This window comes from Rhinopithecus roxellana, chromosome 3, assembly GCF_007565055.1.
Source record: "Rhinopithecus roxellana isolate Shanxi Qingling chromosome 3, ASM756505v1, whole genome shotgun sequence".
In the NCBI taxonomy this organism is placed as follows: domain Eukaryota; kingdom Metazoa; phylum Chordata; class Mammalia; order Primates; family Cercopithecidae; genus Rhinopithecus; species Rhinopithecus roxellana.
Genome location: NC_044551.1, coordinates 172,334,829 through 172,362,492, shown reverse-complemented (window position 1 = coordinate 172,362,492; position 27,664 = coordinate 172,334,829). Strand labels below are relative to the sequence as shown.

Genomic DNA, 27,664 nt, shown 5'->3' with positions numbered 1-27,664 from the left:
AAGACTCCATCTCAAAAAAAAAAAAAAAAAAAAAAAAAAAAAAAGGAAAAAAGAAAAACAAATTAATTTTAGGCAGTGATAATTGTGTTAATTACAATAAAAGGGGCTGCTGTGAAAAACACTATAGGCAAGAAGGTGACTCCTTCAGATAAGTCGGTTAGGGGTGGGCTCACCGAGGAGGTGACGCTCGAGCAGCTACAGCAACAGAGGAGAGCTTTCCTGGCAGAAAAAACAACCTGTGCAAATGGCCTGTGGTATGGTCTGCTTGGCCTAGTCCAGGAACGGGGAAGAAGCCACTGTGGTTGAGGTATAGAGAGAGAGGTAAAGAGTGGTGAGAGATGAGATCCGAGAGGTGGCTCTAGCAAACCACGTAGGGTGAGGCCTCTTAGCAGTGACAAGGAACTTGGATTTTACTTGAACTATAGCAAGAAGTCACGGGAGGTCTGGAAGCAGGGAAGTAGACAGGCACGATCTGATTTACACTTTTCAGAGATTATCTGAGCTGCTTTGTGAATGGCAGGTGAGCAAGAGAGGCATCCAGAAGACCAGTTTGGAGGCTCTTGTCATTCCAAGATGACAATGACTTGGATGCATAGTGCAGCAATAGCCTCCCCAGAAGCTGTGAACTGAGACCTAGGGGACCATGGCCCCTCGTCCTCTGCCTCACAGCCCCTGGCACAGGGCTGGTCCGTGGTGACAGAATGGCTTGAGGTGGTGCATCAATCAGCAGTGGCATGTGTCTGAAATGCATGCTAGCTGAACCCTCCTCGCTTTCACCATCCTTTGCCAAGCTTGCACGGAAATCCCCCTCCACACACCAGGCTCCCCAAGCAAACCGGGTGAGCCCAGCTGACCGCCTGCCTCCCCGGCACTGGGCTGCTGTCCAGGCCTGGCGAAAATCTCTCACCATCCTGCCCACCCAGGCTCCCTCCAAGGAGATCTGTGTGGTTAGCACAGTGGCCTTAATATCTTGATATTCAGGAGACGGGTTTTTCCATCTGAGCCTTGGTTTTCTCATCTGGAAGGTGGGCATTATTCTCCTTACCCCAAAACCCCTTTTCCCAAAGTGCACTTCCTTACTTCTCTCTCTCTTCATCCCTTCCTTCAACCAAAACAAAGCCACTCTAGGGTTTTTGAAGTTTCTTGACTTTTTTTTTTTTGGTAATTAATAACCCCTGAACTAATTAATTTCTGCATTTGTGTTTCTAGATTTCAGATTCCAGAATTATTCAAGCTCTTCCTCAAAACTAGTTATTTCCCCCTTCTAGCCTGACTCTAGCTGGGCCCTGGGCGCCCAATGAGGAAAGGGAGAGAAAGAGGGGGCAGTGTGTCGGAAAGGAGGAGGAAGGGGCAAGTGTCAGAGTCGGTAAGATGAGGAGGGAGGGTGAAGGAGAATGGAAAATAGAAAGTGGGTGAGACCGTGGGAGAGGGAGACTGGAGGAGAAAATGTGGGTGTGTGCGCGCAGAGAGAGAGGAGAGAGAGAGAGAGAGAGGAGAGAGAGAGAGAGAGAGAGAGAGAGAGAGAGAGAGAGAGAGAGAGAGAGAGAGAGAGAGAGAGAGAGACTTGGAGAGGGAAGGAAGGGAAGGAGCGTTAAGAGCAAGGAGGAGCGAGTTGGGGGCGGAGACGAGGAAGTGGGTGCGAGGCGCGGGGCGCAGGCCGTGCGCGCGCCGCCCGCTCCATCCCTGCCCGGAGCGCAGCCGGCGCGGGCGCGGGACCGAGGCGAACCGGGTGCGGAGCCAACGCCCGCGGCAGCAGCACCAGGTAACGCGGCCGCCGCCTCCCCGCGGGGCCTCGGCTCGGGGTGGGGTCCCGGGCGGGCTTGGGGACCCGTCGTGAGCTGGCGGAGCCGCCTGAGGGGCTGCTCCGGGATCCCCGGCGGCGGTCGTGGCCCCGAACCCGGGTTCGAGACCCGGCCCCACCGCTCCCTGGCTGTGCCTGACCTTGGGCAGATGCCTCCGCTTGGCCTGTGAGCCTCAGTTTCCTTCTCTGTGACCGCCGGGGTTGTGCCTTCCCCAAGGGGGCGTTGAGGGCTGGGGAGGCAGTCCCAGTCCGCGGCGGTGCTCGGGACGCGGTTCGGCTTTATGTCCTCTTTGCCTGCGAGGGGTGGATTTGGAAAGTCCACTTGCGCCGAAACAGTCCCCGTTTTGTCCCTGGGTCTGGGTGGTGGCATTTTCTCGCGGCGATGTGTCTGTCGGAGCATGGAGCAACTTTCTGCTAAAGGGAAGCCAGCGGAGGGCGAGGGCTGGTGGGGAGGGGGCTTCTATGTCTCAGGGAAGGAGAAGGACCTGGCTTCATCCCGCTGGGCTGCTGCTTGCTGCCCGACGACCGTTGACTGGAGCCACGACAGGCAGCGCTTAGCGGGTGGGAGTCCTTGCTGGGGACATCTGGACGTGGATTCGCCTGTGGGATGAGCGGAGCAAGTGGCCTCTGACAGGAATCCCAGTTTGCGCATTGACCTTGAGCTTGAGAGCCTCAGTTTCCTCCTCAGGGCCATGCTAATCCCCCCACACTGTCCATGAGGTGTTGTGAGGTGAACGAGGTTGGGCAGGAAAGTGCCTGTGTGCTGTGGTGGCCCCCAGTGGCAGCTGTCATGCCCTAGCTCAGGTGGGCCCAGTCCTGGACATGGTTGCCTCTTGGGAAGTCATTTCTATGTTCTAGGTCCCCTTTGTGTCCTTTGCCAGAGAGGGTGAGTCGGTGAAGCTGGGTGGTGGCCAGGCTGGACATGAAGCAGGGCAGGGCCTAGGGAACGTGGGGGGCCCAGAAGCTTCGGCCTCCACTCCACACCTATCCTGAGGCTGATGCTCTTCTAAGACATGACATCTCTCAGATGGCAGTTTTTGTCCTGTGAAGACTCCTGGCATAATCTCTCAGCACCTCAGTTTCCTTATTTATAAAAGGAAGTTATAAATTCCTCCCTACTAATGAGTTTCCTGTCCCTGGAGGTTATCCAAGGCAATTGGATATATTACATTTTTTGACATCTCTGGGTCTGGATGGTGGCATTTTCTCCTTATATCTGAGCTGGGATATAAGGAGAATTCAATATCATGAGAAAATAACTTATCTCGAGAACCTGCTCCTTGCAGGCCTGGTACTTGGTACATTACGAGTTTGGCATTGGTTAGAGTCACCACAGCAATCCTGGGAAACTGGTGCCATCAAATCCCAATTTACAGATGAGGAAACTGAGGTTCTCAGAGGTAAATGATTGCCATGTGGTCACACCAGTAGGAAGTGCCTGTGCAGAGACTGGAACCAGGTCTGCCCGCCTCCAGGGTGCTTCTGGTTGTATCGTGCTGGCCCCAAAATATGACTGTATAAGTTGTGGCATAGCACAGAGCCTGGCACATGGCATGTGCGCCATCAGCACTGGCTACTTGTTCCATGTGTCGTAGGAAGGGCTGCTACAAAGCACTGGAGAAAGTGAGCCTGAAGGCTGGCAGCAGGGTTGGGGTACTCTTTCCAAGAGATTTCTCTCAGGGTCTGGAAGGAAGGAAGGTCACTACTCAGTACTACATAGGATGCCGATATCAGACTGACTCACCCCAGTCCACCAATTTCTTTGCTTCCTCCATCACCTTGTCCCGGTTAACCTTGTCTTTATTTATCTCAGTCTAGGCTAATTCTCCTGAGCTCACAGGCACATCCCACTCTCCATTCTCGGCTGATGATTAACTACTGACCCTCCCAGGCAACATTCCATGGGAAAAACAAGACCAGCTGTGGTCCATCTCCGCCAGCACCCCATAGTAAGGGAAACAGGATTAAGTTCCAGTCCCAAAGATTTAATTCAGACTTGAGGAAGAAATCCCTGATGATGGGGAAAAGGGTGTCCCAGCACGCTAGAGAGGTTCCTTTGCCAAAAAATGTTTTAAAGAAGAGGAGTACATCCAAATGAAAGGATGGAGATATGAACAGAGCCTCTTTCATGTGCAGAGATATTCATCAACAGTCACAAAGTACCTAAATATCCAACAGTAGGGAATCAATAAAATTATGGGACACACATGTGACCACCAAAAGTTGAGAGTTTTTAGTGAATGGAAACATGTTTTGCATCGGCATACAGATGGCAGGATCCCAAATATGTGGCAAGAGCTTAGAAAAAAGACTGGAAGGAAATAGGCTAAAGAGTGTTTACAGTGTTTGCCCATGGATGCTGGGGTTGTGGGAGATGTGTTCCCTGACTACTTTTTCTTGACTTTCCAGATTCTATGCAATGAGCATGTTCTTTAATAATTAGTGGACTACCTGGCTTCGAGTTCTGAGAGCAGGGAGGAGGGTGCCTGATTGAAAAAAAGGTAACTTATGGTTCAGTAAGGGTGCACTGTATCTGAGGGTGCCCTGTCTCAGGCCTACAATAAAGACTGAATTGTCTCTAAAAGGGTTCAAGTAGTGTTTTCCAGGTTGAAATTTTCACCATCTTCTTGTCTCCTATCTTGTCCCCTCCAATTCTGATGCATCCTTTATCCTATTGTCAATTTGGTAATACAGAGCTGAGGCTACTGCTCCCCTGCTCAGAAATATTCCAAGACTCCTCATTACCAAGTGGATCAAGACCAAAGTCCTCAGACTGGCATACATGGCTCATGATGGTCTAATCTCTGGCCAGCCTTCTCGCCTCCAGCTACCCCACCCACCCACCCTCTGCTGGTCCACCTACAACAATCCACATCCAGCTGGCAGAATGAACTGTGTTCTTGCCCACCTCCAAACTTCCCAGTTGGAATTTCTCTTGCCTGCAATGCCCTCCTTTGCTTAGCAACCCCATCCTACTCTTCCTGCAAGATTCCATTCAAACCAGATCTTTTAGGACCCCACAGTTTACAGGTATGCTCCTCCCCCAGGACTCCTTAAAGATGGGGACGATGTAACCTGTCTCCTCCTTGCCAGCACCCAGGATGCAGCTGGCACATGAAGGCTTGTCAGTAATAGGGGCAACTATGTCGAGGCCTGGCAGGCCCCTTAGAAGAAATACAAAATTATTTATATCAGTAATATCTGTTATTTGTTGTATTCTTACTATGTTCTCATGACAACACTATGGGGCTCACTTTCAGACTGGAAACTAAGAGTAACATGGTTCAGCCACTTGCCCAATGTCTAACAGAATTCGAACACTGGCCATCTAAATCCACAGCCTACACTCCTAATCAGGGTCAGGAAGGGTTGACAGATTCAACCAACCAACATGTAAGCAGGGATCACAGAGATGCTGTAAAAAGCAATGCATCCCTGCACTGTAGAGGTGAAGAAATGGCACAACAATGACCTCCAAAGTGTAAGGGTTTGTGCCAGATACTGGGAACCCAGGCATATATAAGATGTCATTGCAGGCTGGACACAGTGGCTCACACCTGTAATCCCAGCACTTTGGGAGGTCAAGGCGGGAGGATCACAAGTTCAGGAGTTCGAGACCAGCCTGGCCAACGTGGTGAAACCCCATCTGTAATAAAAATACACAAAAATTAGCCGGGCGTGGTGGCAGGTGCTTGCAGTCCCAGCTACTTGGGTGGCTGAGGCAGGAGAATCGCTTGAACTCGAGAGGCAGAGGTTGCAGTGAGCCAAGATTGTGCCACTGCACTCCAGTCTGGGCGACAGAGTGAGACTCTGTCTCAAAAAAAAAAAAAAAAAGCCGTTGCTACACGGAGCTTACAGACAGTGGGGTGTGGGGAGAGTGGTGTGTAAGCAGGGTCCTCAGGGCTTTGACAGGGGTGTTTAGGAAACTGTGAGGCCTCAGGGGATGCAGGTGAAGGCTGCCCAGAGGGGATGATATTTGAACTAGATCAGGAAGAATGAGTAGGAATTCACCAGGTGAGCCAGGGAGGTTGGAACGATGGTTCTCAGCTGGGGACGTTTTCGCCCCTTGGAAGACATTTGTCAACGTTTGGAGCTATTTTTGATTGTCACAACTTGGGGAGGGGGAGTGCTGGCATCTAGTGGGTAGATGCCAGAGATGCTGCTAAACTTCCCACAATACACGGGACAGCCCTCATCACCAAAAATTATCCTGTCCCAAATGTCAATAGTGCGGAGGTTAAGAAAGCCTGGGTTGGAAGAGAAGAGCATTCCTGACCAGGGATCAGCTGGTTCAGGTACCCACAGGTGTTTACCAAGTGCCTTCAAAGCACTGGTCCTTTGAGCCTGAGGTTGTTCTATCGGCCACCTGGCCTGCCTGCTTCCCTTCTGCCCCCACTGACCTCAAGCAACAAGGGTGGTCTTTTTTAACATAAGAGCGTTATAGAGATAAATTCATATACTATAAAAGTCACCAATTCAAGTGACAAGTCCATAATTTTTAGGATATTCACACAGAGTTGTGTAGCCGTCACCACTACCTGATTTCAGACCATTTTCTCTGTCTCCAAAAGAAACCTGTCCTCATTAGCAGTCATCCTCTATCCACTCCCCACTCCCACTCAAGGCTCAGCAACCACAGGTCTACTTTACTTCTCTATAGATTTACCTATTCTGGCCATTTCACAAAAATTGAATCACACAATAGGTTTTGTGACTGATTTCTTACACCTGCCATGTTTTTAAGGTTCATTCATGTTGTTGCATGTATCAGCACTTCATGCCTTGTTATGGCTAAATAATGTTCCATGATATGGATAGATCACATTTCCTTCATTCACCAGTTGAGGGGCATTTGGGTTGTTTCTGCTTTTGGGCTACAATGAATAACGTTGCTGTGAACATTTGCATATAGGCTTTTGGGGAGACATATATTTTCACTTTTCTGGAATATATGCCTAGGAGTCCAATGGCTGGGTCACACGGTGATGAAGCTTTGACTTGGCGCCTGTTTGAGGAATTGCCAAACTGTTTCCAAAGAGGTTTCACCCTCTTACATTCCCACCAGCAGTGCGTGGAGGTCCCAGTCCTTTCCAAAGCTTCTTAGGTCTTTTGGATTCTAGCCATCCTTGTGGTTGTGAAGTGGTATCATTCTGGTTTTGGTTTACATTTCGCTGAGGGCCAATGAATTTGAGCATCCTTCAGTGTGCTTCTTGGCCATTTGTGTATCTTCTTTGGAAAACTGTCTGTTCAGATCAGAGTCGCCTTTTAAACTTCATTGAGTCATTCCTTACTTGGACTGAAAGGCAAACTCCATAGAAGTCTATCAGGTGCCCTCCATCAGGCCCTGCCCGTGCCCTGTCTGCCTTTCTCCTCACTCAGCTCTGGCTAAAGCCTCACAAGGGCCAGCTCATTCCCCACCGGCCCTTTGTACTCACCAGTTCCTCTGCCCAGCTTGCCCTTTGCACAGCAGCTCAAGGATCAGCCTCAGAGAGGCCCTCCTTGTCCTCCCAGTCTCAAGGACACTTCTTCAGCCCCCCTCTAGCACACTTCAAGTTTTCTTTGATCGTATTTTCCTGTTTGATAAGATCTTGAAGAACTCCAGGTGTGACTACACCTTTGACTCACTGTGTGACCCTGGGCAAACCACCTCCCTGCTCTGAGCCTCAGCTGCCCCATTTGAAAACCAGAGGAAGTGGGACTAGCTGATTGCAAAGGGCCTTTCCAGCTCTGCCCTTATCTGATGCTGTGTGACGGCACTGCCAGGAGGGTGCGGACCTGGCGCTATTGCTGTGAGAGAAGCGTGGCGGGAGCCAAGTTGGTCACGGACTGGAGCAGGCAGCATGGCTGGTTATTGCCAGCCCCTTGGGGACAGTCTGCAAGAGCTTGTGGCAGCTTTGACCTGGCACCCAACCTCCAATACAGGAGGAAGGATTGCAAACACCTCCAACTCCAGCAAGGACTGGACACTTTGGCCACTTTGGGCTCTAGAATTGCCCATTTTTCCTGGGAGAATGATCTAAGAGCCAAAGCCTCTGTGAACATGAGGGCCACTCATTCACTCATTCGGTCACTCACCAAATGCTTCCTGGGGCCCTGCTTGTGCTCAGTCAGTCCTGGGCAGTGCACTGAAGATACAGCAATGGATACATCTGACACCTGAGAAAAGACTCCAGCATAGTGGGGAAGACAGACAGGTGCACGGGAATGCAGCAGGTAGACACAGAGCATCTGGGTATTCCAGGTGTAGAAAGGGCGTGTACAAGGAAACAGAGCTGTAAAATGTCCAGGGGTGTTTAGAGCATTCAGAATGATTAGGCTTGACCTGAGACCCCAGGGCAGTGGGGGCAGGTAATAGAGGAATCAAGGGTGCAAACCTTGAAAAGTCCTCAGTGTCAAGCTGAGGTGTTTGGATTTTGTCCTGTAGGCAGTGGGAGCCACAGAAGGATTTTTTTTTTTCCTGTCACCCAAACTGGAGTGCAGTGGTGAAATCGCGGCTCACTGCAGCTTTGACCTCCTGGGTTCAAGCCATCCTCCCACCTCAGCCTCCCAAGTAGCTGAGGCTACAGGAGAGCCCCACCATACATGGCTGCTTTATCTTTTTCTTCATAGAGGCAGGGGCTCGCTGTGTTGCCCAGGCTGGTCTCAAACTCCTGGGCTCAAGAGATCCTCTTGCCATGGCCTCTTAATGTGCTGGGATTACAGGCATGAGCCATCGCACACAGCCTGCACAAAAGGATTTTCAGCTGAGGATAGAGGCGATCCGGTTTGCATTTTCTAAAATGCCTTTTCTCCAGACAGACAGAGGAGGGTGGGGCTGAGGAGAGAGCAGGAGGCCAGGAACCTAATCAGGATGCCCTGGCTCTTTCTCTTCATCTTGTGCAGGGATGAAGGCCAGTACTCTGCAGCTGGAGAGGAAGGGACAGCTTCAAAGCTGAGAGGTAAAATCATCTGAAGAGGGTATGGGTTGAAGGAAAGGAAGGAATCTAAGTAATGAATGACATGGGAACAGCTGATGCCAGCCTCCTGGGGTTCCTGCTATGACCGAGGAGGCACAGGAGCTGCGGGAGATGGCATTTGAGCATGGCATTTTCCAGGTGGCTGGAGAGGGGGAGTAGAGGCAGCGGGAGAGGGAGGTCCAGACCCAGGGATCTGGATATGCACAAGCGCAGAAGGGTGAGAATTAAAGAGAGTTAAACAGTGAGAGGCCCTGGATGCCTCAAGCACAGACGGTATGATGGCAAGATGGGAGGGGAAACTGAGGCTGGAATGGGCAGGAGGGGCATCCCTGCTTGGCATCAGAGGACTGTTAGAACCCAGAGCAGGGGTCCTGGCTACAGGAACACTGACTGTTGCTTCCAGGCACAGAACACTCGCTGCCCTAAGAAAGCTCATTGCTAGAGCTAGAAAGTTCTCAACACCTTACCACACTCCCAGGGCCAGAGATGGGTGCCTGTCAGTCTGATTGTCAAACAGGGGGAAGGCAGATTCCACCAAACAATTGACCAGTGAATGTGATGTCAACTGAGGCCAAGCTCACAAAGCAATTATAAAATAGGGAAGATTGGTTAGAAAAGGAAGAAGGAAATCCTGGAAACTGACCTAGCTCTCCAAGAACACCAGGAACACGCCAAGATCATAGATGGCAGCTGGCAGAGGACTTTTGCAGAGACCACAAGATATTTTTGTTTAGGAAAAAAAAATGAGCCAACAGTTTTAAATGAGATTTCTTTGAAAAGTTAGGACATTTTATTTCAAACCCAGAAGATTTTACTTAACATCCAAATTTCCAGCTTCTGGAGAATGTGCAGCTCTGATGGCACTGAGCCCATAGTGGCCACAGCTGCGTAGTGGCTGCCCCTCCAGCTGGGCGCTACACCCCCACTGTGGGTGGAGCCTGCCATGTTTCACTTGCCTGCCTGAGCCCTGAGGCCCTGGGATCTGGGACCCCAGGACCAGCCTCATCCCTGTCTCTGCCCTGCTACCTAGAGGCTGGGCCAGTAGGAGTTCCTTGCCCTGCAGCCCCCAAACTGTGTTCCTCAAAGCATCAGTCTCAGAGAAGGCTTTGTGGAGGTGGGATCTGGGGCCTCATTTGGCTGTCTGGAAGCCCTGCCACCCCCAGCCCCTCTCAGTCACAGTACAGATTGGCGAGTTCAGTCAAGTCCTCAACAGAGACCCCAGTTGACATGACCGTCGCACTAAGGCACAGATTCCTTTTTTTGTTTTTTGAGATAGAGTCTCACTCTGTCACTGAGGCTGGGGTGCAGTGGTGCAATCTCAGCTCACGGCAGCCTCGATCTCTCCAGCTCAGGGGATCCTCCTCACCTCAGCCTCCCAAGTTGCTGGGACTACAGACATGCACCACCTCACCCTGCTAATTTTTTTTTTTTTTTTTTGTAGAGATGAGGTTTCACCATATTGCTCAGGCTGGTCTTGAACTCCTGGGCTCAAGCAATCCACCTGCCTTGCCTCTCAAAGAGCTAGGATTACAGACATGAGCCAGACATGAGCCACTGCACCCAGCCTCCAGATCCCTTTTTTTTGAAGTAGCACCTTTAACAAATATCCACAGAGCTCATTTGGGACCCTACTGCCTCTTCTAAAGACTGATTAGATAGTTATGTTTTTTCTTTTCACTTTTTGAGTAGATAAGACCTTTATGTGGTTCAAAAGTACAATATACAAGGTGCACAACGAAAGGCCTCATTGCACCCTGGCCGCCATCTGCCCAGTCCCTGCTCAAAAAAAGAAGAGGTCTCTTTTGTTAATTTGTTGTGGTTTATTCTTCAGATTTTCTTTTTGCAAGTAAAGGCATATATATATGTAATGTATAGTCTTATTTTTGGCCCAAAGGGGAATATATTATACATACTATTTTGCACCTTACATGTTGTTTTTTAGTCACTGAAGACTTCACCCTCAATGTAGAAAACTTTGAATAAAGAAATGTGCGGGCCGAGCGAGGTGGTTCATGTCTGTAATTCCAGCACTTTGCGAGGCCGAGGTAGGCAGATCACCTGAGATCAGGAGTTCAAGACCAGCCTGGCCAATGTGGTGAAACCTCATCTGTACTAAAAATACAAAAATTAGCCAGGTGTGGTGGCAGTTGCCTGTAATCCCAGCTACTCGGGAGGCTGAGGCAGGAGAATCGCCTGAACCTTGGAGGCAGAGGTTGCAGTGAGCCAAGATTGCGCCACTGCACTCCAGCCTGGGCGACAAGAGCAAAACTCCATCTCAAAAAAAAAAAAAAAGTAAAGAAAAGAAAAAGCAAAAGAAATGTGTAAAGAAGACAGAATAACCAGTATGACCATCCAAAATAAAACCACTAATACCATCCAGTCTGTCCTACTAGGCGTAAATTTTTTTTTGCTGTCCCCCCGCATCCCCTGGAAGTTGACAGATTAGGAGTTCATAGTTACAATCATTGTCTCCTTACAATTTGAATCCTGCTATTTTTTGACTTAAATATAAGCATTTCCCCTCATTATTTCATAGTTTCCAAGAAATGATAGTAATAGCTATAGTAATTTCATTGTGACATAATTTAACCATTATTCTAGTTTTGAACATATAGGTCATTCCCAATATTGCCTATTGTTGAGAATATGGTTATATCTACAGTTGTTTCAAATATCTGTAATTGGGCAGAGTGAGCATCCCTAGAAAGTGGGCCACCTAGGCCAGGAGCTGAAAAGCCATGGTTTGGTGCCCCAGGGCTGGGACTGTGTGGGAATGAGGTTCTGGAAGGGGAAGGGCGGGCGGGACACAGGCACCTGGGAAGCTGGAGGAAGGTAGGTGCCAGTGTGGGCCAAGCACTGTGCTATGGGCTTGTGCATCACACACATGCAGTATTCACGCTCACGGTGTGTGAACAAAGTAGTGAGTGCTGGGGCTTGGCACACATTTGCCCACTGACTCTGCACAGCAGTCAGACAGTGGGGAACTGCAGGTATTTCCTTCCTCCAGTTGAGAATTCTGAGGCAGAGACCCCCGCTGCCCGCCATTGCTTGCAGGGTGGGGGCACAGGGGAGTGTTACTCAGGAAGTTGGCTCTAGAAGGGTCTTGATCTTGACCCCATACACCTATTAACTCCCTTGTGAGGCTGGGTTATTAGCCCCATTTTACAAGAAGGGAAATTGGGGCTCAAAGCAAAGCCATCTGGCCAAAATTGACTAACTGGTAGCAGCAGAGCTGGACTAGAACTCACTGCAGCTGCTGTGAACAATGCCTTTTTTCATGAGGTGCTGGAGACTGAGATGGGAGTCGCGGTGAGGGGCCGGCTAGGAGGAAGGGCCCAGGGTGGTCAGTGAGGAGGACTCCAGCCATTCTGCCGGCTGTCCGGGAAGAACTGCGTGCTCCCAGAAGCAGAGCGAGGGTGACAGGCACTCAAAACTCTTAGGGAAGGGCAGCAAGGTCAGGGCAGAGTTGTCCAAATCCAGAAAGAGGGTGGGAGAAGCAGAGGAGAGGGGAGCTCCCCAGCATGGAAGGAATGTTGAGGGCAGGACTCAGTGCAGAATCAGGGAGCAAAGTGCAACAATGTCCACAAAGAGCCGATCGCACAGTTCCCCAGGAGGTCCCTGCCTTGGTTTTTGTTTTGTTTTGTTTTGTAAGGTAGGGTCTCCTCCAGCTCAGGCTGGAGTGCAGTGGCACAATCAAAACTCAATGCAGCCTCCACCTCCCGGACTCAGGCCATCCTCCCGCCTCGGCCTTCCAAAGTGCTGGATTACAGGCATGAGCCACAGCGCCTGGCCCCTGCTTTGTTGAATGCATTTGTTTTTGAGATTCCAAAGAGACACAGCAGTAGAGAGGAGAGAATGATGAACCTTACATCCCCCTTTCCCAGCCTCACTATTTTCAACATTTTGCCAGTTGTCTTTCATCCCTGCCACCACATAATATTTTTTGTTTGTTCATGTGAATATTTTAAAGAAAATCCAAGGCATCATAGCACTGTGCTTGGAAGAATTTCTTTTTTTTTTTTTTTTTTTTTTTTTTTCAGACAGAGTCTCGCTCTGTCGCCCAGGCTGGAGTGCAGTGGTGCAATCATCTCGGCTCACTGCACACTCTGCCTGCCAGGTTCAGGTGATTCTCTTGCCTCAGCCTCCTGAGTAGCTGGGATTACAGGCACCCACCCCCACGCCCGGCTAATTCTTGTAGTTTTAGTAGAGATGGGGTTTCACTGTGTTGGCCAGGCTGGTCTCAAACTCCTGACCTCAAGTGATCCATGCACCTTGGCCTCCCAGAGTGCTGGGATTATAGGCGTGGGCCACCGTGCCTAGCTTCAGTGTTTGTGTTTATTTCTAACTGGCGAGCGCACGACACCTCCCCATGGCTGCAGCTAGCAGAACGACAGAGCGAACACAATTCCTTAACATAACCCAATGCCTGATTCACGTTCAAGGTTCCCCGATTGCCTCAAGATGCCTTTGTACCATGATTCTGTTCACATCAGGATCCAAGCAATGTCCCTTTTAATGCTTTCAAAAAGCACTAGAGCTCCACTAAAGGAATCCTGCCTTTACCGTTCATGGACTGAGCAGAACCAGGGAGACTGGATACTTCTGTAACTTGATGCTGCTTTTCCAAGGAGCCCAAATTCACTAACCACAGGAGCAGCTCCCTCGGGGTGACAAACTCTGATGCTTCCGAGGCCAGGCAGGTGGTGTCACTGCTCTGCTCGGTGTCACTCCCTGTGGGCTTGTGTCTGGCCAGACAGGCTCCTAGCACCAGGCTTCAATCCAAAGGGGACAGGTGGGAATGAGGGCCAGGGCTGTTTTTCAAGAGTAATTGGAGCCAGGCCTGTAGTCCCAGCTACTCGGGAGGCCAAAGCAAAAGGATCTCTTGAGCCCAGCAGTCCAAGACCAGCCTGGGCAACATAGTGAGACCCTGCCTCAAACAAAATTATTATTTTGTTTAAAAGTAACTGGAAACTTAGACTTCTTACATGAAATCTCCTGATTGTTAAAGGTTGGCCCTTAAAAAATATTGATAAACATTGTTTGAACCCAACAGCACTCCTCAGTAGACTGAATTCAGCCTGTGGCCATTGATTCCATCTTTGCTGTCCAAAAATTTGAAAACTAGGGGAGACACATGTTGTTTGAAGGAAATGACCTCCCCATCTTTGGAGGTAATCAAGGAGAGGCAACCTGGCCATCCATCGGAAATGCTGGACAGGGACTCTTCCACTCACAGTGACCACTAGGCTATTTCCTGTCCTCAGTCCTACTAATAGATCATTCAGAAATCCCAGAACTTCCCCTTGGACCAGCAGTGTGCCTGAGAGCACTGCCACAGCCAGGCTGCAAATGCAACCACCTGCCTGGGGCAGAACCCTCAAGACCCTTGAGCCCACCAGAGACCCGTGGAGAGTCTACATGATTAAGCCTAATCCCCACCCTCCTTGTTGGCCAAAGACTGGCCACATCAGGATGACAACAATCTCTTCCAGGCAGACAGCTGCCTGGGCTGGTTCTTGATTTGCTTTGCCAGGCCATATCCAGATTTGGGCCTGTAGCAATGCTTACCAAGCCTCATCTGAATGCAGTGGTGGGCAAACAGACATGGGGCCTGCCCTGTGGCACTTACACTCACCTGGTAGGGGCCAACAGAGAAAGAAAGAATGGCACACATGGGGTTAATGGCAAGGTGTGCTAAGTGTATACAATGATGCCAAGAATGTATAACCAGACGTCTAATGTCTGTTGAGAGTGCTGCGTGGGGATGGGGCCGTGCTTTGGGGAACTGGAGGACAGTTCTGTGCACAGAAGCCTCTGAGTGAGGGAAAGAGAAGTTGAGGATCCATATTAGAAAGTTCCCAGGAGCCAGATGGAGTGCCCCAGGCTTTGTGGGGCACTGCATGGGCTTGGTTTTCCTCAGCAGAGCAGAGATTGCGTAAGATAATCAACGGGTATAAATGTTCCTGGCAAGGGTTATCTGTTTGCTGCTGCTATCTTTAAGGTGACCTAGCTGGTTGCAGGACTTCTGCCTGTAAGAGAAAGTTGTACCTTGGCAGAAGGGCAAAACCTCCAAGGAAAGGGGTTGGGGGAGAGAACAGAGAGGGAGGGAGAGACGTTTAGTCACCGGCAGCACTGGTATCCAGTTCATGTGGCCACAGCTGCTACTGATGGTGGAGGTGATGACGATGATGGTGGGGACAGCAAGCCTGGAAAAAGGAACTTGGACTTCTTCTCTGAACCTCAAAGCTTTTCAGAGACACACAAAAAAGTTTGCAAACACACACACATACACCCAAAGTGCCAGGTATAAAATACAAAGAGAAAACGATAAAATTGCCAGTATTAAATGTCCAGTTGAACATCTGCAAATGTAACATTATGCCAGCTGGTCAGAGTCAGCTGCCTAAGTCAAATAGCCATATACAAATTATATTTTCTTTGCAAAGTGCATAAATTGCAATGTATTTATTATGCAGTGAGGTGTGACCTCCCTAAGAAAGAGGGTGTAGAGCTCTGTAAATGTCCTTAAATGGCTGTGACTCATTGGCAAACACTTTGTAAGGTAGTAAGCCGCCCATCGATGGAGGTGTGCAAGGACAGGCAGAATGACTGCCTCTCTGGGGTGCTGCAGAAGGGCTCCCTGAACATGAGGAGCACTGTGTTTTATTTCCACCCAGAGCTCTATTTTACTACGGAGGGCTCATGATTCCTTGTCTTCTCCCCTCCACATACACACATACAGTTGCTGGAAGAGACCTTTGAAATATTCTAAGCCCATCTCCACATTTTTCTGCTGAGGAAACTGAGGGTATGAAACTTGCTTGAGGTAACATAGCAAGTCAGAGTCACACCAGAGACACAAACTCAGGATCCGTATTCCCAGTTTTGCCCCTGGGTGGCAGGGATGTGGGCTTCCCTGAAAACATGAGCGATCCACATCTTACCTCCCCGAGAACCAAGGCAGACTATTCAGCTATCCCCTCTCACCCCTGCCCTGAAAACTCCCTCCCCAGGCCTTTGCCACACTCGCCAGCCCACTGCGGATGGAGGACTTTGGCCAAGTCACAAAACATCATAAACCTTAATTTTCTTATCTATAAAATAGAGATGGATAGTGGCACCCACATAATAGGGTTGTTGAAGAGATTAAATGGGATGATGTATTTAAAATATTTCAAACATTACTTGACACTTTCAAAGTGCCCAATAAATGGGATATTACATTGTTATGATGGTTATTTTCAAATGCATTTAGCCAATTGAGTATTAATGGATTCCCCATTAAGTGCCTGTTAGGGAGCAAGGCGGAGTGGATCCTGGATCCTGGATCCTGACCCTCGCCAAGCTCTCATTCCAGTAGGGAGAGACAAATAGTGAACCAATAGAAAAACACACTAAATGCTAAGAGGGCCACATGGGGGGGATGTTAAAGAGGGTGAATTGAGCTGCCTTGGAGGGGTCCAGGAGGCCCCTCTGCAGAGCTGATGTGTGTACCGAGACGGGAATGTCCAGGTCATCAGAAGGTCACAGACCAAGCTCTGGGGAGGAGCAGGTGTGTAGTATCCGAGGAATAAGAGCAAGGTTAGGGGAACCAGTGTGCACCCACTGAGGCCTCGGGTGGTAAAAGAGGAGATGGAGGCCGGGCGCGGTGGCTCAAGCCTGTAATCCCAGCACTTTGGGAGGCCGAGACGGGCGGATCATGAGGTCAGGAGATCAAGACCATCCTGGCTAACCCGGTGAAACCCCGTCTCTACTAAAAAATACAAAAAACTAGCCGGGCGAGGTGGCGAGCGCCTGTAGTCCCAGCTACTTGGGAGGCTGAGGCAGGAGAATGGCATAAGCCCGGGAGGCGGAGCTTGCAGTGAGCTGAGATGTGGCCACTGCACTCCAGGCTGGGCGACAGAGCGAGACTCCGTCTCAAAAAAAAAAAAAAAAAAAAAAAAAATTGGAGATGGAGCAGGTTGCCAGGGATGCCGATCACAAGTGGCCTTCTGAGCCGGCGGTAAGAGTGCGGAACAGGACAGAACTGGTGAGGTAGTAGCAGGCAGGTGCTAGTGATTCAAGCGCCAGCAGCAGGGAGGCTGGTGAGGACCTGTCTCAAAACTTCAGGCAAGAGAGGGTGATGGCTCGAACTAGGACTAGGACAGGGGCAGCTGCAAAGGAGAGTAGGTGTGCGTGTGCATGAGCGCATTTCACAGGCAGAAACGACAGTTTGCTGATGGGTTGGAAGTCAGAGGTGAACGAGAGATGGAAATCAAGAAGAATGCGGGCCGGTCGCAGTGGCTCACGCCTGTAATCCCAGCACTTTGGGAGGCCGAGGTGGGCGGATCATGAGGTCAGAAGATGGAGACCATCCTGGCTAACACAGTGAAACCCCATCTCTACTAAAAATACAAAAAATTAGCCGGGCGCGGTGGTGGACGCCTGTAGTCCCAGCTACTCGGGAGGCTGCGGCAGGAGAATGGCGTGAACCCGGGAGGCGGAGCTTGCAGTGAGCTGAGATCGCACCACTGCACTCCAGGCTGGGTGGCAGAGTGAGACTCCGTCTCAAAAAAAAAAAGAAGAAGAAGAAGAAGAATGCCTAAGTGTATAACCTGAGCAACCAGGTGTTTGGAGGCTGGGGAGAAGCAAGTTAGAAAAAAGAATCAGGGGTCCTTTTCCAGCCCCTCACTTCATGATTTATATGCACTTTGTGCCCACAATATGCAGAATAGACAAGTCTACAGAGACAGAAAGCAGGTCGGCGGCTGCCAGGGGCTAGGGAAAGGGAGGAAGCGGGAACGACTGATAATGGGAGCAAGGCCTGCTTCTGGGGTGATGAAAATGTTTTGGAACCAGAGAGAGGTGGTGGTTGCACAACATGGTGAAGGTACTGAATGCTCCCCAACACTGCACAATTTAACATGGTATATTGTATGTTATCTTTGCTTCAAATCCAGGTCCCCCTCTCCCTCACTATGATGCCTAGGGGATGACACTCATCATCATAAAGTGTCCACTCTGACCCTGCCATCTAGCGCTGAGCTGGAGGACACATGTCTCATGGGTAGTGAGACTCTTCCTAGTCTGTGCCAACACCACCAGTTACAGAACCCGCCCCCAGTTCCAAATTCCAGACAACATTCAGATCCATTCACTTTTCAGCCTATGCAGAGGAGTGCCGCTGGGGGCTGCAGAGCTTGGGACAAGACGTGCTTGAGGACAGAAGCAAGAACAAGCTCTGCCTTTGCACCCCTCCTGACTCAGAAGAAATAAAGGGGCAGGACCAGCGCTCCTGGGAGGCTCGAGACTTTCTTTCCGATGAACAGCCTCAACCAGAAGTCTTTTCCTGCCTATGGACTCTGACCAAATGTCCTGCCAGGAAGGAGTTAGACACCTGCAACCACAAAGATGAAAGACGTTTGGATGTTACCACAAGGGAGGAAGTGTCTTGTGCTGTTGATACAACTGCAATCACACCATCTCTTTTAAAAGCCCAAGCCCTTTCTCTACCTACAAAGCCAAATATGTGGAGGCCAAGAACGGGGACTCTGGAGGCTGACAGACCTGGGTTCAAATCCTGATTTTGCCACTTACTGTTTTTAAAACTTTGGACAGTTTCCTTAATTTTGCTGAGCCTCAGTGTCTGTGTTTGTAAGTGGGAAAAAGAAAAATCTCTTTCCTCACATTGCTGTGGTGAAGATTAAATGAGATAATGCCAGGCCTGTCATGAAGTAAGCGTTCCTTATATGCCAATTTGTAGTAGTATTTTCATGGGTTGTTAACTGGCTGAGATCTAGAGATATGGGGTCCCATATCTGCTGCCAGTTCCCTGGGTGATCTTAGGGCTGAGGACTGAACCTTCAGTGACTCCTTATTACCTTCAGAACTAAGTCCAAACTCCCAAGCATTCCATCCCCAGCTACATTTTTCTCTTGAGAACTAGCTGGAGAGGTTGGTGGGGCCAATCACACAGGACATAGCAGGTGTTGCTATTTTTACCCTAACAAGAGGGGAATTAGAAAGCCGTGGCATGCTCAAAGACCAGGACAGTTGGACTGCAAAACCTGTGCAATGATTGAGAGGAGAGGATGAGCCCTGAGGGCTATGAGCTTGGAAGTAGAGGACTTTTTATAAAGGGGCGTCTACGACTGAGTGGACCAAGCATCAACCCTCGCCCAATCCTAGCCTGGAGCCCATCTCAACCGTATGGCCCTGTCCCACTCCTAAGCATGAGCTAGTCCTCCAGCTTCCATTCCTTTGCGTGTTGTTCCCTCTGCTCAGCATACCTTTCTCCTTCCATTCTCCACCAGTCAAACTATATGTCTATTAGGTTTTGAGTAGGTGATACATACACAAGGTGAAAAGATTGAAAAGGTCCCAAGAGACACATGGTGGAAAAGAAGCCTTTCTCCCATCCTTTCCCAGCTCCCATTTCCTCCCCGGAGGCAGCCATCCCTACCCTTTCACTGCCGCCCGCCTGAGCCGGTCCTTGACCGATGTTAACGTGTAGATGTGTGGGTATGCACACATGTGTACCCCTTGTGCATATCGCACTTAGCATCGGCACACTTTTGGAGGCCCTCCCATCAGCCCAGCTAAGTCTTTTGTACAGCTTCACCACGTTCTGTCATGTGTACGTTTACACTTTCCAGACTTTGCCAACACAAGCAGTGCTTTGGGGAATCACAGGGCAGATTCCTAGAAGTGCAACTGCCGGGTCAGTATTCTGAGTGATTTTAACATTAATGGGTTTTCTAGACCCAAGAAAATGCTTCCTTCCACAAATGCATGTGTGTGTGCTGGAGTACACACTCTGGCCCACACACATCCGCTCCCGCACTTGCGCACACACGGAGCTGTTGCCTGCTACTGCCCTCAGAGCCAAAGCACCAGTGTCCCAGTTCCCACGCCTGTGTGGTCTCCACCCACAGCTCTTATTAGCCATTTCCTGCGTGTCTGAACTTCTAGAGGATTGGGACCACCACACCTGTTCACATATATCCCCAGCCCCTGCTCCAGGGCTTGCCTTGGGCTCCTGGGCAAAGGCAAGAAGGAGCCCGAACTCCTAACACATAATGGGTCGTCAACACTTTTTTTCCAGGTTTTTTTTTTATTCGTATAAATTTATGGAGTACAAGTGCAATTACGTAACATACGTAGATTGTATACTGGTCAAGTCAAAACTTATCATCTCCATCACCCAAGTAATGTATATTGTACTTATTAAGTAATTTCTTATCACCCACCTCCTCACCATTCAGAGGCTCCATTGTCTAGCATTCTATGTGCTAAGTCCACGTGTACACATTTTTTACCATCCACTTCTGAGTGAGAACATGCAATATTTGACTCCAGTTGCACTGGAGGATATTATTTTAACTAAAACAAGGCAGACACAGAAAGTCAAATATTGCAAAAGACAGGATTTCATTCTTTTTTATAGCTGAATGGCATTCCATTGTGTGTGTGTGTGTGTGTCTGTATACCACTGCTTCTGTTTCTTTTTTCCGTCTTTTCTTTTCTTTCTTTCTTTCTTTCTTTTTTTTTTTTTTTTTCAGGTTCTCACTCAGTTGCCCAGGCTGGAGTGCAGTGGCATGATCTTGGCTCACTGCAGCCTTGAACCCCTGGGCTCAAGTGATCTTCCCGCCTGGGCCTCCCGAGTAGCCTGCACTGCAGGCATGCACCACCATGCCCAGCTAATTTTTAAACTTTTTGTAGATACAGGGTCTCCCTACGTTACCCAGGCTGGTCTCAAATTCCTGGCCAGTCCTCCCACCTCAGCCTCCCAAAATGCTGGGACTACAGGTGTGAATCACTGTGTCCTGTTGCCTTTTCTTTATGCAGTCATTCACTGATGGACGTGTAGGTTGATTCCATATCTTAGCTACTGTGAATAGTGCTGCGAGAAACATGAGCTCAGATATCTGTTCAATATATTGACCAGCATTTCTTAAATGAAGCTGTCCTGCCATGTTAAGTGGGAAGAAAGGGCTCCCTGGGAAGGCCAGGGATCATTTCAGCTCTGACCGTCTGGACTGAAGCCAGGTTGGTCAGCAGCTTGTATAGGGGCAGCCACTCTAAGCTTGGAGAGGCTTGTCTTCCTTGCAACACTAAAATAACTCTCTACTTCCTTGCAACCCCAAAATAACCCCTCCCAGCCCATTTTGGGCGGCTCCTTGGGGACTGATGCTGGAGCCACTTTCCAATACATTCAACAGGCACCTGGAACATTTGAAGTGGTCGATTACAGGGGAAAAGTTCTGAGAATGAATAGCTCATGAGAATGAGGAACTGGGCGGTGCCGGGCAGCCACCTGCTCAGGCCCACCCCCAGCTGCCACACCCCCGAACCCTGATACACAGCAGGAGGTCAGGGACCCTGTGCCCCTTTTCCCACCTTCCAATCCCATCACCCTCTGCTCGAACTTCTCCTCCACCTGCCGGAGGCATCTCAGGGCTCTTGGGATACAACCCACCACCTTTCTCCTCCAAACGTTCACAGCGGCTGTTCTCTCTGGAATCTGCTTGTCCCGTGTTCACTCAGTTACCTTGTTCCCATCTGTACCGATCTCAACTCGAATATTGCTTCCTTGGGGAAGCCTTCCATACCGAAACCATGATACATTCTGGTGGCGCTATTTCCCTTTAGATAACCCTTAGCACAGCTGCCATCAATAAGCAGCTCCACCGTAGGTCCCGGACTGTGTCTCCTCCCACCCCTGTGATGGGTGCTCCAGATGTGTCTGCTGTGTGCTCACTGCTGTAGCCCAGTCCTCAGCACAGTGTCCTCACCTGGAAGCTGCTTGGTATGTGTCATGCTCATGAATGCTGTTTGCTGGCCATGCAGCTTTAGCCAATGACAAAAATGTTACTGGTAAGAACCTACCACGTACCGGGCAGTAAGGGTTTTCCATCCCTTTACTCTCTTTATTTCACAGCCATCAAGTGAAGGAGAAGGTAGTAGCATCACCATTTTACAAATGAGAAAACTGAGGCTCAGAGAGTTGGAAGTCACGTGCCCAAGGTCACAAAGCTATTTCAGCAACAGCGCTGGAATTAGAACCCAGATCTGTCCAATGTCCAGGTCCTTGCTTTCAGCCCAGAGGCTCCCCTTCACTCCTCACGGTGTCTGTTCTGTACAGTAAGGATCAAACCACCTGCTTCACAGGGTTGCTGTGATGCTCGCCCAGCAGGGGCATCAGGCACAGTGGTCGCTGCGTGGATGCTATTTTCTTTTCCTGTTGTACATTACTGCCTGGAAAATCAGATTTATCTTTCAGTCTGAGTGAGAAGGCCAATCAGGCCTTAACTGATTCCCCCAAATTGCTGGCCGCTTGGGTGCAATTGCCAGGCTCCCACAGGGCTGTGTCTGGGGTTTAAGTACTTAAACCACAAAAGGGGTTTCACTTCCCGCTGAAAAGGGAAAAGAAGGTATTGGACTTGATTTGGTAAATTCGGAGGGGGAGCACATCCCAGTCCCCAGCTTGGTTGCTTTTCGAGATGGCCTCGCCCCTCTGGTTTTCAAACCGAGTGCACACCAGCGGCATTTCTTCTGGAGTCTGATGGGTTGGGGCCAGTGAGAGGGAGGCTGTGGCATCAGGCAGACCTGGGGCTGTCTGCCAAGTTCTACCTCTTTCTGTGGAAAGCTTCACCCTCCAAGCCCTGGTCCTCTTCACCACCAGCTGGAAGGATAGAAGAGAAGAGTGGTATTTTGTGTCTCACCACAACTCAATTCCTGGGAAGACACATTCTCATGGTGAATCACCAAGGACTCCACTAAGAAGAGAGCGCTCCCAGGGCCTTGAAAACTCAACACTCTGCCCAATGGGATTAAAAAAACACCCCCTTTCTGTCCACCTCAGAAAGCACAAGCCTCTGCCTGAGGTGAGTACAAGGGAGGTAGAAGTGAGAAAGGATGGAGAAGTTACCTCTGGAAGACTTCCTGGAGGAGGTGACAGAGGAGGCCAGGGCTTGACAAAAGAGTAAAAGCTCTCTAGGTAAGGAAAGGCCTTCCAGGCAGTGAAAACAGCATGTGCAAAGGCACAGAATCAGAATGGGCCTGGCACTTTTCAGAATTAAATACCGCAGACCCAGATCAACGCTACAAGGCAGCAGGTGCTGTACAATCTAACTCGGTACAAAGTGCAGAGGGGTTACTCCTGCTTTTAGGCATCTAGGAGGACTCAAGGAGACAGGTACCTGAGCTGGGCCTTGAAAGGAGAGTAGTTGAAGTGAATACAAGGAAGAGTGAAGCACCAGGCATAGGGGACGCAAAGGCAGAGACAGGAGGGAGAAGGCATGCTGCATCTGGGGACATGCTTGGTTGCCTGAGAGTCTGTGAAATTAAGAGGCAGATGCTGGAGTGCTGGGTGAGACCCTGTTGGAAAGACAGGTTGAAGTCTGATCGAAGAACGGGCATTAAATACAGGCCAAAGGAGTTTGAGCTGAATTCGAATCCAGTCTCTGCCGCTTTCTAGGGGCATGACATCACCTGGCCTCTTTGAGCCTCAGTCTCCTCAACCGTTAAACGGAGATAATGATTTTCCTCACTCGTGGGGTTGTGAGGATTCAGTAATATTTTATGTACTATGTGTGGTGTCACTTTGCCCAGGGCGATCCTGCAGGACAGTTGTGCCATAGTTCGTTGAACCTTCTTCCCCCTGCAGATGGCAGCTCAGATTGTTTTCCATTCTTGCCATTGCACATCTGCCAGTGGACATCCTTGTGCACATATCCTCATGACAGCAGTTGCATTGCCATGGGCTGGGCTCCCTGAAGGATGGCTTAGATCTAAGTGACCTAGAGGGCCATCCATTATGTATTGGAAATTTTAAAAGAAGTGAAGGAGAAGCAGTTGCTCAGTAGCATGTATGCTGTGTATGGACAGTGTCTGGGGTGTGTCCATGTGCATGCAGAGGCATGAGAAACACAGGAGGCCCCCACATACCAAATGGTCAGCAGCAATCACTTCCTGGTGCAGGGGTGCAGGTGTGCAGTGGCCCTGATTTTTGGCCCTTTCTGTACACCTCAGGGGTACTTGGCTTACTGGAATAAGCCTGTCATCACTTTAGAAGTTTGAAAGGACAGTTTGAGAGACTATTTTTTGTTAGCTATGATGGTGACAATGATGGTGACAAGGATGACATGATTCTTCCTCACAGGCAAAGAGAAGCCATTGAAGGTTGCTCCATAAGGGGATGACGTGGCCCTCTAAGGCAATCCTTCTGCCCACATGGGACAGGAGAGGATGGGAGGGAGACAGAGCGCTGTACAAAATCACCTGCCCTCGAAAAAGGTGACCAGAACTTACGGGAGCTGGGCTTTAAATAGGAATACAGCAGAAGTGGTTCTTCTTTGAAAACTCCATTAAGAAAGGACTCACAGCTGTTTTGGTCATCACTGTCCTCCCAGCACCTGGAGTAGCATCTGACACATTCTGGGTTTTCAAAGAAATATGTGTTGAAAAGGACCGAGGAAGAGAAGGAGGGGCGGGAGGGGAGAGAAGGAAAGGATTTTCTAATTATAGGAGAGGCTGGTTCACTCAGATTTGAAGACCCCTCTTCCAAACATAACTCAAATGTCAGCCTAATGCCAAAATACCTATACCCGGCTGTTGTGGTAAGTCAGAAAAAATTTTGATGAGAAATAGGGATTCTCAAAAAAAAATACCCTGATTGCTACCCCCTCCAAAGTTAATTAAGTGTGGCGGTGAGACCCATGCTGTTTGGGCTATTTATATAATGAAAAGATCTGCTAAAAATAATACCCGGAGGTTGAGCTGCCAGGACTGGTGGCTGAGCCAGGGAGGGTGGCAGAAGGTGATCGGGAACCCTGATCCCTGCACGAACACAATCGTTATGATTAAATGATGCTTCTCGTATTCAGGTTGCAAACTGCTCCAGGCAAGAGCCTGGGAGAGGCTTAATTTATGTTTTATGGAGATTAGCTTGCTTATGAGAGGAGGTTCCGCCGTCAACTCGATTTCTGCACACTCTCAGAGCTCAGGAGATTGCCTGCTCTCTGAAAAACCAGGAGAAGCTGGTAGGGAAGGACCGGGGCGCGGAGCAGGGCCTCAGCTTGTTTCTCGCCAGTTGGAATCATATACAGCCACCACTGGGAGGGAGCCTTGGAGATTATCTGGTGACCGGGGGCTCTTATTTAATCAAGAGGCATTGCACATGCAGTTACTTTATTGAAGTAGTGTTTGCACTACTTCAATAGTGCAAAGGGAGGAAGGGAGGAAGGAGAAACCACCCAAATGCCCGTGAGAGGGTGATATGGGGATGTTAGGATAAACCTATTCATGGTGAGCCTCCCCACAGACTGTTATGCAACCATTAGAAGGATTGAGTGAGTTCTGTCCCTGCTGACCTGGATGTGGGATCACGTGTTCTGCCAAGTAAGACCAGTAAGATTTAGAGATGTGTTCAGAGCAGGGGTGGCGTGGATGACAGGTGACGAACTGCGGACTAAATCTGGCCCTCTGCCTGGCTTTGTACAGCCTGTGGCTAAGAATGGTTTTTACATTTTTAAATTTTGGAAAAAGATCAAAAAGAGATTTTTGTGACACGTGAAAATGATATGAAATTTAAATTTCAGTGTTCATTACTGAAGTTTTGTTGGAGTGCAGCCACGCTCTTCTGTCTGCACGTCATCTGCATAGCTGCATTCTCACTGCAAAGGCAGAGCCGAGCCTTCACAGGCTGCTAGGCAGAACATGTTTATTACCTGACCCTTTTCTGAAAAAGTTTGTCGGCCACCGCCTTAGAGTATGATGACATTTTGCCAAACAGCAGCACCAGATACTGTTCTCAGCACTTCAGAGGAGTAGATTCGTTACATTTGTTTATTCATTCATTCATTTTATCCTTTATTCATCAGATGCTTAATGTCTGTCTGTGGGGCCAGGCACTAGGAACAAACAGATGCAGGCACTCTTCTAGTGGAGCTGAAAGTCCGTGTCTAGATCCTTCTTTTCTCAGTACAAGCACTTCCAGCTTTTCCAACTCTTCTCACAAGTCTCAGTATCCAGCCCCTTGCATCCTGCCTCCCTTCTACCTCTCCATTATGTATCCTGATTGCCCGAGTCCCTCCCAAAGAGAGGTATCCAGACTGGCCCCATACTTCCTGGGGTCTTGCCAAGAGGTTGAGATCTAGTACAAGGATACATCTTGAATCGGGTCATGCTTTCTATCTGGTTTCAAGGTGCTTAACATCCAACCTTTGCCTTTTTAGCTCCTGCTCTCCACTGACTTCAGAGAGGGAGATCCCCAATACTTGACTCCATCACGCAGATGGGAGTGGGCACCAGCTATGGAGAGGGATACAGCTGTGTCTCCACATGACCCATCCTGCATGACACCAAAGCCACCGCCAGACAGTGCCTCGGATTCTATGCAAAACCTGGGGAGTGGAGACCTACCCCAGTCCCGGGAGGAAGCTAGCTCTTCGAGGGATCATCTGAGGACTGGAGTTTGATCCATGAACCTGGCTTCAAGGCTTTGCTTTTCTCTATTCTTCATTCATATTAATTCCCAACACCTTAGAAGGTGTTGCTTAATTTATTTCTAGAAAAGCAGCCCAGAGTCAGTCATTGAAGCCTTCCCCACCCCCCAGCCAAAAAAAAAAAAAAAAAAAGGACACATTTTGGCTCTGTTGGGAGCCTGGAGTCCAGTGGTTGGCATAATTGTCACATTGGGAGTGGAGAAGAAGCAGCCAGGGGCCCTGGTCAGGGGACCGAGCCACAGGGTCCCAGCATGGCACCCAATGGCACAGCCTCTTCCTTTTGCCTAGACTCTACCGCCTGCAAGATCACCATCACCGTGGTCCTTGCGGTCCTCATCCTCATCACCATTGCTGGCAATGTGGTCGTCTGTCTGGCCGTGGGCTTGAACCGCCGGCTCCGCAACCTGACCAACTGCTTCATCGTGTCCTTGGCTGTCACTGACCTGCTCCTCGGCCTCCTGGTGCTGCCCTTCTCTGCCATCTACCAGCTGTCCTGCAAGTGGAGCTTTGGCAAGGTCTTCTGCAATATCTACACCAGCCTGGATGTGATGCTCTGCACAGCCTCTATTCTCAACCTCTTCATGATCAGCCTCGACCGGTACTGCGCTGTCATGGACCCACTGCGGTACCCTGTGCTGGTCACCCCGGTTCGGGTCGCCATCTCTCTGGTCTTAATTTGGGTCATCTCCATTACCCTGTCCTTCCTGTCTATCCACCTGGGGTGGAACAGCAGGAACGAGACCAGCAAGGGTAATCATACCACCTCTAAGTGCAAAGTCCAGGTCAATGAAGTGTACGGGCTGGTGGATGGGCTGGTCACCTTCTACCTACCGCTGCTGATCATGTGCATCACCTACTACCGCATCTTCAAGGTTGCCCGGGACCAGGCCAAGAGGATCAATCACATTAGCTCCTGGAAGGCAGCCACCATCAGGGAGCACAAAGCCACAGTGACACTGGCCGCCGTCATGGGGGCCTTCATCATCTGCTGGTTTCCCTACTTCACCGCGTTTGTGTACCGTGGGCTGAGAGGGGATGATGCCATCAATGAGGTGTTAGAAGCCATCGTTCTGTGGCTGGGCTACGCCAACTCAGCCCTGAACCCCATCCTGTATGCTGCGCTGAACAGAGACTTCCGCACCGGGTACCAGCAGCTCTTCTGCTGCAGGCTTGCCAACCGCAACTCCCACAAAACTTCTGTGAGGTCCAATGCCTCTCAGCTGTCCAGGACCCAAAGCCGAGAACCCAGGCAACAGGAAGAGAAACCCCTGAAGCTCCAGGTGTGGAGTGGGACAGAAGTCACAGCCCCCCAGGGAGCCACAGACAGGTAACAGCCCTAGCCGTTGGTGCACAGGATGGGGGCACCGGGAGGGGATGCTACTGATGGGAGTGATTTAAGGAGCTGCTGTTTAGATGGTGCT

At 49.8% G+C, this 27,664-nt stretch overlaps 1 protein-coding gene across 8 annotated transcripts in view; it reads left to right on the top strand.

The window, feature by feature from the left end:
• The first annotated feature begins 1,632 nt into the window (after positions 1-1,632).
• The window catches only part of HRH2 (histamine receptor H2), a 52,659-nt gene continuing 26,627 nt past the window's right edge, over positions 1,633-27,664 (top strand). For 7 of the 8 annotated variants that reach the window (XR_004056439.1, XM_030927766.1, XM_030927768.1 and 4 more), the window contains exons 1-2: positions 1,633-1,762; positions 25,974-27,570. Coding sequence is in view for 7 of the 8 variants with exons in the window: in XM_030927766.1 (XP_030783626.1) it covers positions 26,495-27,570 (1,076 nt within the window). In the remaining variant the exon portion in view is untranslated. Of the gene's footprint in view, positions 1,763-23,933; positions 24,034-25,973; positions 27,571-27,664 lie in introns of those variants that run through there. The other variant, XM_030927767.1, reaches the window with a different exon arrangement.